The following is a 12,217-nucleotide window of genomic DNA, read 5'->3' as shown; positions in this document are numbered from 1 at the left end:
TTGTTATTATATGGTCAGCCAACTAAGTATCTTAGTTGAGTCCATTTTCAATAACTGTCCAGCTCTGGCATCCATATACATACATACATACATGCCAGAGCTGGACAATACATACATACATACATACATATATATATATATATATATATGGATGCCAGAGCTGGACAATTAAAGAGTGTGTGTGTATAGTGTAAAATTAATAAAGAAGGGGGGCTGGGGAAGGGAAAGGCGAGCCATGACGGGAGGAGGAGGAGGAAGAAGAGGCAGGGAAGGAAGCCAGGCGCCTCCTCCTCCTCCTCCTCCGTATTTCTCCTGCGCGACTCGGGGAGCCGGCCTCGGCCTTGTTCCGAGGGAGGGAGGGAGGCAAGCTGGCGGGCTCCTCCTCGTCGTCGTCGTCTTTCCGTGTCGGTGGGCTTGTCTGCTGCCGGAGGCTTCGAGATGGACGGGGTCTGAGGCTGCTGCTGGTGGGTGAGGGAAAAGCTCTGGTGCCGCAGCCGCTGAGGCAGAGAGGAAGACCCGGGGAGGGCCTAGGCCACCGCGGCCTTTCCTGAGCCGCCCAGCCGGGTCACCCTGCGAGGCCCGCGGGTCGCCTTCTACGCGAGGGCCGGGGCCTTCCTCCTCGGCGGGTAGGAGAGCGGGAGGAGGAGGAGGAGGAGGAGGCCGGCTTTGGAGGTGGGGAGGCGGCGGAGAGGAGCCACGCAAGGGCCAGGCTTGTTAGGCCCAGATGAGGGGGGGAAGGCGGAGAGGAGGTTCCTTGCTGCCCTGGTTGGGAAGAGGGAGAGCGGGCATGGCTTCCTCCTCCCGGCTTCTCCAGGGCTCTCTGGGGCCTTAGTAGTATTCAGAAAGTGCCACAGATGCTGGCCAAACGTCAGGGATAAACTCAGTAGAACATCATACTGGCCACAGAGACCAAAGAAACCCTGGGTATTATTAATAGTTTGTGTTTTAACTGATACATTTGTTAATTGTAATGTGTTTGATTTATATATATATATATATATATATATATATATATATATAATAGGCGGGGGGATCATGGGGACATTATATGTACAATTGTATGTTGGAATGGCTTTTTAGATGTAAGCCGCTTTGGTTGTTCAGCAGCAGAAAAGCAGGATGTAAGTAAAGATTATTATTGTTGTTGTTGTTGTTGTTATTATTATTATTAATAATATAGGCCGTCCACACTGGACTGTAACTGTCATAGTTCCCTGCTGTGGAATTCTGGGAATGGTAGTTGTGGCACCAGAGTCAGCGTCTACACTGTAGAAATAATCCCGTCTGACCCTGCTTTAATTGCCGTGGCTCCATGCTGTGGAATTCTGGGAATGGTTGTTCGTTGTGACAGCAGAGCAAAGCTTGCTTTTGTGTCCCAAGGAAGGAGCTCAAAAGTCCCTGAAACACATACTAAAATTCCCAGAATTCCCTAGTGCTGTCAAACTGGATTATATCTGCAGTGTGGATGGAGTTGCCCTCTCCGCTCGTTTCTTTTTCTAATTGTGTGTCTGTGTGCAGTTAGGGAACATATGACTTGTTTTTATCTCTGCAGAAAGAGCTCAGAAGTACCTAAAACAGAACTATGCTGCCAGAGTTGGCTTTATTTAATCTTCTTAGGGAGAGCTGGCAAATGTAGCCAGCCACCTTCAATCCCATTTTGGGAGAAAGGCAGGGTACAGACCCAAAAAGTGATATAAATGTACCATGTCAGCCGGGGCCAAACCTTTTCTGCCCCTGCTGGGGCTCATCGCTCTGTTTGCTTTTGGGACAGTCAGTGTCAAGTTTTTATCATTCTTAAAACAGAGTCTTCTCTTATAGGTAAATAACTAGAGCCAGTGTGGTTTTGTGGTTTGACTCTAGGGCTGGGTATGAATCTGGTTCGGCCGTGGAAACCCACTGGACAAATCACACTCAGTCTCAGAGGATTGCAATGGCAAACCCCCGCTGAAGAAACTTGCCAGGAAAACTCCATGATAGGTTTACCTTAGGGTCACTGTAAACCAGAAACGGTTTGAAGGCACACCACCACCACCACAACAACAAAATATGTGACACTATGAAGTTAGTTTATGCCAGGTAATAGGGCCATGCAGCTAAGTACTAGAGTTTTCCGATGGGTAGTGGTTCTCGGGGATCTCTAGGCCTGCTTTTTAAGATCCCTTTAATTCTAGATACTTGGGGAATGAACCTAGGTACCTCCTGCGTGAAAAGGATGGAGTCTGGTCTACCATATTACTCTGGGCCATTTCATCTCCGTTTATTACTGTATCACAATATCTCTTTCTTGCCGACAGAAGTCAGAAACATAGCCATGTTAGTCCGGAAAGTCAGTATGCAAAGGGATCTTGTAGCACCTTTGAAACTAACTGAAAGAAAGAAGATGGTGGCATGGGTTTTGTTCACTTGAGCCTACAAGGGTCTCAGGGGCTGTAAATTGCTTCACAGACCCTTCAGAGGTGTGGATCCCTACCTTAAAAGGCGTTTCAGCAAATTATGCAGCTTCATTATGCATTATACACTTAGGCAGAAAAAATGAAACACATAGATATAGGATGTGGGACTCTTGGCCTGACGACAGTACATATGAAAGGGATCTAGGAGACCTAGTGCCACTCTCTTCTGCCTTGGTCAGGCCTCACCTGAAATACCATGTCTAATTCTGTGCAACACTACGTATTCAAAAAGGATGTTGACAAGCTTTAGTGTGTACAGAGGAGGGTGACCAAAATAATGAAGGGTCTGAAAATCATGTCCTATGAGGAGAGACTTAGGGAGCTGGATATGTTCAAAGTGGAGAAGAGAAGGTTAAGAGGCGATATGATAGTCCTGTATAAGTATTTGAAGGGATGTTGTAATGAGGATGGAGCAATTTTGTTTTCTGAAGCTCCAGATAATAGGACCCAGAGCAGTGGATTCAAGCTACAGGAAAAGAGATTCCACCTAAACATTAGGAAGAACTTCCTGACAGTAAGAGCTGTTTGGTAGTGGAACACACTCCCTCAAAGAGTGATAGAGTCTCATTCTTTGGGGGTCTTTAAACAGAGGCTGGGTGGCCATCTGTTGGGGCTGCTTTGATTGAGATTTCCTGCATGGCAGGGGGTTGGACTGGATGGCCCTTGGGGTCTCTTCCAACTCTAAGATTCTGTGGTTCTAGGATTCTAGGGATCTGATAGTACTTTTGAGACTAATTGAAAGAAAGAAGCTGGTAGCATGACCTTTTGCAGACTCGATCCTACTTGCTCAGATGACTGCGTTAGCGGTAGCACACAACTGAGGAAGTAGGCTCAGGTCTACAAAAGCTCATGTTACCAGCTTATTTCTTTCAATTAGTCTCAAAGGTGCTACCAGATCCCTTTGCATACTCTTTCTTACTGTATGCTTGAATTTATCAAAGCTTGGAGTGACGCTCAATGTAAAGTCTGCTTGTAGGCACAGTGGTGACCTTTGAAACACATACCAGTGCCATTGATCATTTTACTTCTGTGTTATATGCACTTGATAGAGGCCACTTTCTTTTGACTTGTTATTGCTGTCATGTACCTTCAAGTTGTTTCTGACTGACGGCAACCTTAAGGTCATAGGGGTTTTCTTGACAAGATCTGTTCAGAGCGGGTTTGGCTTCCTCTGAGACTGACCCACTGGGTTTCTGTGATGGGGCAGGGACTTGAATTCTGGTCTCCAGAGTCCTAGTGCAACAGCCAAACCACTGCACCATGACTCTTATTTTGTTACCTAGAGAGTTTTAAGCAAGCCACAAGCACTATAGATTTATTGTGATTACAACCACATTTAGTTGGAAGTAAGTTTGAATGAAATCAATGCGACTGACTGGCTTTTTTTTAGTACTGGATAAATACCCTAAAGGCACCAGATCCCCATCTGACCCTGGAAGCTAAACAGGGTCAGCCCTGGTTATTGCTTGGTTGGGAAACCATCAATGTATACCAGGTACTGTAGGCTATATTTCAGAAGAATGAACTGGAAAAATCACTTCTGAGTATTCCTTGCCTAAGAAAACCCTATGAAATTCATGGTGTTGCCGTAACTCGACAAGCAACTTGATGAAGGCACACTCATGTACAAGATTTTACACCCTACAGTACTTTCTGTCCCCTTATCCTAGGCTTGTTTGTTTTGTGCAGCTAAAGATGTCATCTTTTTACTCACTAACTGATGACAAACACAGAGACTTTGTCCAGCAAGCAGTAGTTTAAAGCTGAGGCTCACAAAACGTAGACCAGGATCTGGTGGCTTGTAGAAGATTTAAAAGAGTTTCTGGCTTTATTTGGGTGAACAATATCATAAATAATTTAATTAAAAATAGTTTGGTGAAAATGAGATAGTTTGAAAATAAAAACAAGAGTGACTGAAGAGTTCCTGGTATTAAAAACAAATAAGCATGTGCTCAGAGGTACTCTGTTCTATAATTCTAAGGGTGTGTGTGTGTGTCCTCTGCTGAATGACTATTTTGCACTTGGCCCCAGTTGTAGATCTTGGGATTTTTGCATAAAACAAAGTAGATCCTACAAGCCTGAAATCTGCCCACTTTTTGTTTAAACTCAGGTTGTAGAGTCTTCATCTTCCCAGTTGTTTAGTCCTTGAAGAAACCATATCTTGGTCCAAAACACACTGCAGTGCTAGGCAATCCTGACAATTGTAGTTTATTGTGGCACTAGAGCTCTCTGACAGAGAAGGCTAAATGTCTCACAAGACCACAGTTCTCAGAATTCCCTAGTACTGAGCCAGGACAGTTAAAACAGTCTCAAACTGGATTATTTCTGCAGTGTGGTTTGGACCCTTGTTATCTTCATAATTAATTGTATATTTTATTCCTCAGCAAAGTAAAGCTGGTGATTTTATTATTCTAGAAATGGGTCAAAGTTTATACAGTACAATTAGGTTGCATAGGACTAGTGTCAGTGTTTTGGTTCCTGATAAAACAAATACATTCAGAGAATGTCTTAAGTGGAGACATTTTCGAGTATCATATATGTCAGTTCATCATCTGTTTCTATGCTGCCTTTCCAGAATATTAACAACTTAATAGATCAGAAACAATGACAAAAATAACAAAAATGCATTTTAGAAAACTGAGATACAACGTAGTTCTCATTGTTATGTGCCTTGAAGTCATTTCTGATTATGGTGACCCTACTGCAAACCCATCAGTTGGCATGTTTTTTCAGAGGAGGTTTGCCATTGACATCCTTTGAGGCTGAGAGAGAGTTACTCGCCCAATGGCTTTGCATGGCTGAGCTGGAATTCGAACCCAAGACTCCAGAGTCCTACTCTTATGCTCAAACTACTATACCACTCTAGCTGTATTTTCATTACATCACAAAATCCAACATAACATTTCAAAATCCATGAAACAAAATCTAAAAAGTTGGTAATGAAAATGTAAAACAATAATGATGTTATCTCTAACTTTGTTGTTGTGTGATGTCGAGTTGTTTTCAACTTATGGCAAGCCTGTCATGGAGTTTTCTTGACCAGATTTGTTCCAAGGAGCTTTGACTTCCTCTGTGGCTGAGAGAATATGACTTGCTTAAGGTCATCCAGTGTGTTTCCATGATTGAGTGAGGATTCGAACCCTGTTCTACAGAGCCATAGTCCAACACTTAAAACACTACACCACTCTGGCTCTCTACCCTTAACTACTAAGTACAATACCATTTCATCTTAGAAAACAGTTACCAGTAACTGTAAAGAGACAGTATAACCAGAAATTTAATATTATAGAGGCAGGTTACAGACTGCCGAAAAGCGGCGGTCTGGCTCCGCCTCCGCTTGCAGCGTCCGGGAGCCGCAGCCCTTAAACCGCGCAGCTCCTGGACGCTGCAGAGAAGGAGCGTGGAAATCGCGCTCCTTCTCAGGCCCCGGAAGAGCCGCGAGGCGCTAGTCACGCGCTCGCGGCGTCATTTCTGGGGCGCGACATGGGGACGCAGTGTGTCCGCTACGTCAAGATGGCGGCGGCCGTGTGGAATGTCCGCCGCCATTTTGTGCGCGCGGAGCGCATACTAGGGTTAGGGGGGGTGCGGAAGCACCGCCCCTTCCTAATCCTAGTGCGCGCTCGTCGCGTACCATATGGCGGTTTGTAACCCGCCATAAATAAGTTAGTGAAGCCTCTAGCACAAGAATCAATAAAATACACAGTGAAATGCAAATGTACATACAGTCCAAACAAGAAGCATGGGAAATTGTCTGCTAAAGTTTCACTCACTTCAGAAGTGTATGTAAACATTTCAGAATGGTTAAAATGGAGTAGATGACATTGCAGAAGGGGACTAGTTTCTCTCCTGCCTGTCCAGTGGGCAACACTAGTGTATTTTCATCAATCCACAAGTTACTGGATTTATTCCCCCTCCCCCAAGTTTTATTTACTTGATTTTGACAATTCTTGTGCAATTTCTGGGTCATTACTTGCCCAAATTTTCTTGTGATGGCTCTGGGAGCATCCTAGGGATCTTTGGGCCAGAAAAAGAGGCTTTGGGATGTATGGAGCTTGCACACAAATCTTGACCTGTTTCTGAGTTTATGTACAGTGTATAACATACACTGACTTGTGTGCCTGATTCTAGCAAGCCTCATAGGAGATATTAACGCAAGTACTGTATGCTGATAGTCTAATTTGAATATAAGGGACATCAACTAATTTGAGTGCCTTCCTAAACACAGTTATTAGGAATAAACCCTTCTGAACACTGGATGAACACTGGTAATCCTGAATTTACTTTGGCTACTGGTGTAATTATTTGAGCATTGTACTATGACTCTGGAGATCAGGGTTTGAATCCTTGTTCAGGCATGCCGCCTGGGTGACTTTGGGCAAGTCACATTCTCAGGCTCAGAGCAAGTTGAAGACAAATCTCCTCTGAACAAATCTTGTCAAGAGAACACCATGGTAGGGTTGCCACAAGTTGAAAACAGCTTGAAGGCATACAACAATAACAGGGTTGTTTAGCACAGTGCAAAATAGTGATTAATTCACAGTATTTTCTCTAGTTGCCACCTTTATACCTCTGATTGGGATACCTATTCCCTTGGCATATATGAGGGAAGCTTGTTGTTTACATTGATCATGATCAGTCTTGAGTTTCATTTTTGACTTCTCATGATCTCATTAGATTTCATCCTGATGTGGCAAATGAAGACATCAGTAGTGCTGCAACAGATGTTACAGCTCTAAGAAAACTAGAGCATCATTTAGGAAGAGATAGTTTCCAAAGATGTAGCTATGTTAATTTCTTGCAGCATAAATAGGAGAAAAATGTGGCAGCATTTTAATACTAACTGGCTTTTGTTGCTGTAAACCCACTTCTATGGATGCAGTACAGTATTGTATGATATTAAGGCCTCAAATATAAAGCATATTGATACAGAAAACATGCAGGGGTAGATTTGTTGGCCATTTAACAAATAGAAATAAAAATCCATCAGTGATACCTTTATTGGCCAACTGAAATGCACAGTATACTTGTTGCAAACTTTCGAAGCTCCATTGGCTTCTTCATCAGGCAAGAAGTTATAAAACCAAACAGGAGGGGGAAAAATGGAGATGTTAGTCAGATGCCTGCATGTTGTTTCAATCCTTAGTAAAGATGTTATAATGGGGAGGATATCTTTTGTAGGCAGGCTGTCCTCCTTCTGTCCATGTGGCAATAGGGAGACGTCCAGGAAATGTAAAGTCTATTTGCATATTAGCAGGGACGCGTCTTTTGTAAGATTGCCATTTTCTGGGCTGAGAGAGTGTGACTTGCCCAAGGTCAACCAGTAGGTTTCTTTTAACTGATCAGGATTTGAACCCTTGTCTCCAGGAATCCTAGTCCAATATTCAAACCACTGTATTACCCCAGCTCTCAGAAGAAGATTAAAGTATGCCAAATCCACAGCTTTTTGATGTTCCTGCAGTGAAAGAAGACAGGATTGGGAAGGAATGATATTTGGGCGAGGAATTTCTTTTTTGTCCTCCCTTCCAAGTTTGCTCTGTAGAGTTGATGGACCCTTTTGAGCAATGTGTTAGTGTCCAGCTGTTGCTTCTTAAATGCAGAAATATGTACAGACATGGTATTATGTTTCTAAAATAAGTTGTGATGAAGCAGTACACTTTCACAGAAAAAGGTTATTACACACCATTGATGGATTGCTGGTTCTTTTCAGGTGAAGACTACAAAAACCTCAGATGTTCTCAGAGTGGAAGATCTAGTGAGCTCAAGTTACTCTGACTGGACTTTTATCAAAAAAGAAAAATTGGTTGCTTTTTAAGTTAAGAGAAAGCAGCTCTTTAAAATCATGGCAGATGTGGATCCAGACACGTTGCTGGAGTGGCTGCAGATGGGCCAAGGAGATGAAAGAGACATGCAGCTAATAGCGCTGGAACAGTTATGTATGCTGCTTTTGATGTCAGACAATGTGGATCGATGCTTTGAAACGTAAGTAAATTTTCCTTTTGATAATTGGATGCAGCTTTGCATCTGCAGGTCAGTTTGATCCCCATCATGCTGGGACATTGTTGTTAAGATCCTATAATCAGCACATGTTATTGTCATACTCCCTGTAGCAAAAGCTATACTCCCTATCAACAAAATTACACTTCCATTGAGATCATTGCTTATAGTCCATTGACATGAGTGGTATCCCCTTAGGAGAACTGAAAAAGAGCAGCTGTAATACAATCTGTCTTCACATCCGGCGATAGGTACCTTTGTAAAAGTATTAGGGCCCAGAACTGTTTCTCGAAAGTGGTTGGAGCAATTTTCTCCTGGTGAATTTGCTGCTTTTAAAAGTTACTCAAATCCTCTGGTACAGCGTTTTTTTTCTGTATTTTATGCGGATCAGTAGGGCGAAAAAGAAACCTGATCCCAAATATAGTAGAAGGAGCAAAATAATAAAGTCAGTTTTAAAAATTCCACTCTTCCTCTGAAGCTCTCCCTATTTTAAAAGTACTATTTCCATTAAGACTGGATTTTCAGTTTAGTTTCTGTTAACACACACTGTTGACTTAGCAGAGCCTTGTATGCTGAGACGTTATGTGTCATGATAAACGAGAATGCCCAAAGAGTGCAATTGTTAGCACCGAGTTGCTAATTTTCGAAATGATAGATCACAGCCAATACATTTGTGATGAACAGAGCTTTACTGTTTTGAAACACAGAAAAAACATTCTGAAACATTTTAAAGCATAATTATCTTCTGTACAACATAATTGAAAAATCTTTAATTTCAAGAGCTAAATTGTAATTTTTATGGCAAACATTAGGGACATTTATTAAATCAGATGTCTTTAACTGTTTCAACATTCAGAGACAATTGTGAAGTTTTAATAAGTGCCTCTGTAAGATTAATAGGTTTTTTTTCTTTCAAGAGCTAGAACAGTTTTTATCAGAGCAGTATAGCTTTAAAAGTTTTTCTTCTGAGCAGTAAACTGCTCTTTTATTATGAGTTAGCAAAGCTTCCCAGATTTGATGAAATACATCTGTCAAGAGTAAATAAACTCTTTGTTGGAACTGTTCAGCTCTAGAAACCATAAACTTTAGGGGGAACTTGCCATATGAATGCCTTACCTGTAGTTTTCGGAATAGAGACTTTGTACCAGCATTAGTTCCAGTTCAATGTTTTACTTGAAGTCTAAGGAAGAAAAATATATTTGATTTCAAAAAGTATATTACTGTAACTGAGCGTCTAAGAAACCACAACTCTTAAGAGAAAAACACAAAAATGAACACTACATAATAAGCAGTTTGGAAGTAAATTAAGTGAATCTACACAGGTTGCTTTATAGTTCAGTCTGTAAAACTTATGTTTCTGAAAACATCATACAGGCAATACAGTTACATCACTTCAGTCATTCTTTTTAATTTTAATTTTTAGTAGACAGTGATTCATGTGGACTGATCATTAGTCATTTAGATTTTCATAGTAATACTTGGGATATTAAAATACTGTGTGTGTCTGCAGTTAATTTGAGCCATTATAATATTACAAAAACTATACTGTCTTAATTTGGGAGCACCCTTATTAATATGTTTGTCTTGACAATTTTGTTGTTGTTAATTGCCTTTGAGTCGACTTTGACTCATAGTGACACTGAATGAGACATATCCAAGACACTCTTTTCTCAGCTGTTCTGCTCTGGTCCTGCAGGCTCAGAGCTGTAGCCTCCTTGATTGAATCTATCCATCTGGCATGCAGTCTTCGTCTTATTCTACTGCTTTCTTCACATTATTGTCTTTTCTAGTGACTCCTGCCTTCTCATGATGTAGCCAGAGTATGACAGCCTCAGTTTAGTCATCTTGGCTTCCAGGGAGAGTTCAGACTTGACCTGTTCTGGGAGCCGTTTGTTTGTTGTTTTGGCCATCTATGGTATCCTCAGCACTCTTCTTCAGCAACACATCTCAAATGACTTGATTTTCTTGCTATTAACTTTCTTTGGTGTCCAGCTCTTACATCTGTACATGGTGATGATAAATACTATGGCTTGTACGATCCTAGGTCTAATGTTCAGGTGTACACCTTTGCACTTTAGGACCTTTCATGGTTCTTTCATAGCTGCCCTTTCCATTCCTAGTCTTCTTCTGATTTCTTGATTACTTTCTCTATTCTGATTTTTTGAAAATATTTTCAAGCCATAGATGCTTCAATCCACAGATAAAGAATCTGTGGATATGGAGGGCTGACTGTATGTGCTTATAAATTCTGCTAGAAATAATGAGTAAATTCCGTTTTTTGTCAAGTATAGCATCTCAATCTGTTATGTTATGGATATCCAGTTACTTCAGGCGGCAGGACAAGTTTTCAATGCTGGAATTGTTTCAGCTGGTTTTCAGTTAATTCATTTATTTTTCTTAATGAAAGTTTATTTAGCATCAAAAGTATAGTGATTTAAGATGAGGCAAATGGCTTCGTATGTTTTTTGGGTGGCAGAATGAAATCCAGTGGAGAAAGCACTTATTAAAAACAGGCTGTAATGGTTACGGAAGGACCAGATAGCCTTGGGATAGGGAACTGGATAATGAGGGCCTTTCCTTGGGACTCCTGAGAATTTAAATTCTAAGGTTACTGAGCAATCATTTAAGATCCTACTATCTCAGGTAAACAAAGTTTAGTTCTTAAGTAAGTAGTGTTTTCCATTCTATTAAAAATCATTGAATTATTAATTAGGTGCATGCTAAAAACACCTTCTGTATTACAGGTGTGAGAATTTTCAGAGTCTCTTAACAAAGAGTAATTGGGCCACAGATTGGCACAGTTCTGTTCCCAGTTCTGCTCCCTTACTTTTCTATGTGAGTTCTTGAGTAGACTGTATATTGTAGCATTTGTGGGCAATATGTGGTCCTCCATGTGTTGTCATGACTTCAGCCTATTTTGCAATGTTCAGGAAAGCTGAATTTGGGGTATCCCTGTAGTTTCCTTGATAACCATATGATACCTTACATCTTCTAGTTGTACTGTTGTATGCAAATTCTATTTTTATGTATACTAGAATGACCTTGCTGTATCCTCTCTGCACACTTTTATTGTCCTATATTTTCCTCAGATAAGATCAGTGACATCTCTCTGATATACGTCCATATAGTTAGCCATAAAAATAAATTTTTGGAAATACAAGAATAATGGAAATAAATAAGTGGGATTGGATGTTGATAATGCCTTCAAATCCATCCTTCATAGCACCTCCTTATTGTGTCTTTTCCATGACATTTACTCTATTCATTTTTAGCATCTTGCTTCTACATTTTTGCAAGATGTGAACCTGACATTTGAACTTCAGAGCTACAGTTTATGACTGAGATTGTGTTTCAATTCCTGCTATTCAATTCCTATAGTAAAATATGCTTAGTACTCGTGGCATTGGTTGCAGTTCCATGACATGGCAAGCCAGGTACCTATAGGAACTATGGTTTATTGTGAACCAGCAGTGTGCTGATGTATGCTGCCCCATCACTTCCACTTGTGCTAGGAACAGCTGAACAAGCCATGGTTTCATTATCATGTTGCGCTAACCAAGATACTGATGCTGCAGTGGTTAGGTTCTCTAACAAGAAAGACAAAATCCGTGGTGTATTTTGGTTTGCTCGAGGATTGTGTCTCTGTTTTGTTGGGAGAGAAATAAACCAGAGTTGCAGCTCTGCCCAGGTTCATACAACATAATAAACAAATCAGAAAGCATAATTCCTTAGTTTGTTTAGCTGTTCCTGCTGCAAGTGATTATGTAGCA

General features: G+C 41.2%; 1 protein-coding gene across 14 annotated transcripts in view; it reads left to right on the top strand.

Annotated features, from left to right (window-relative positions):
- Positions 1-352: 352 nt before the first annotated feature.
- Positions 353-12,217, top strand: part of HECTD1 (HECT domain E3 ubiquitin protein ligase 1) — a 76,816-nt gene continuing 64,951 nt past the window's right edge. For 6 of the 14 annotated variants that reach the window (XM_089522075.1, XM_089522071.1, XM_089522074.1 and 3 more), the window contains exons 1-2: positions 355-464; positions 8,161-8,432. In XM_089522075.1, the coding sequence (XP_089378201.1) occupies positions 8,293-8,432 (140 nt within the window). In that variant the 5' untranslated portion in view covers positions 355-464; positions 8,161-8,292. Of the gene's footprint in view, positions 465-8,160; positions 8,433-12,217 lie in introns of all 14 variants that reach the window. The other 8 variants (XM_089522063.1, XM_089522067.1, XM_089522072.1 and 5 more) reach the window with 3 other exon arrangements.

Source organism: Sceloporus occidentalis, unplaced genomic scaffold, assembly GCF_023333645.1.
Source record: "Sceloporus occidentalis isolate IW3139 unplaced genomic scaffold, rSceOcc1.0.p SCAF_4, whole genome shotgun sequence".
In the NCBI taxonomy this organism is placed as follows: domain Eukaryota; kingdom Metazoa; phylum Chordata; class Lepidosauria; order Squamata; family Phrynosomatidae; genus Sceloporus; species Sceloporus occidentalis.
This window is presented reverse-complemented; position numbering and strand designations above follow the sequence as displayed.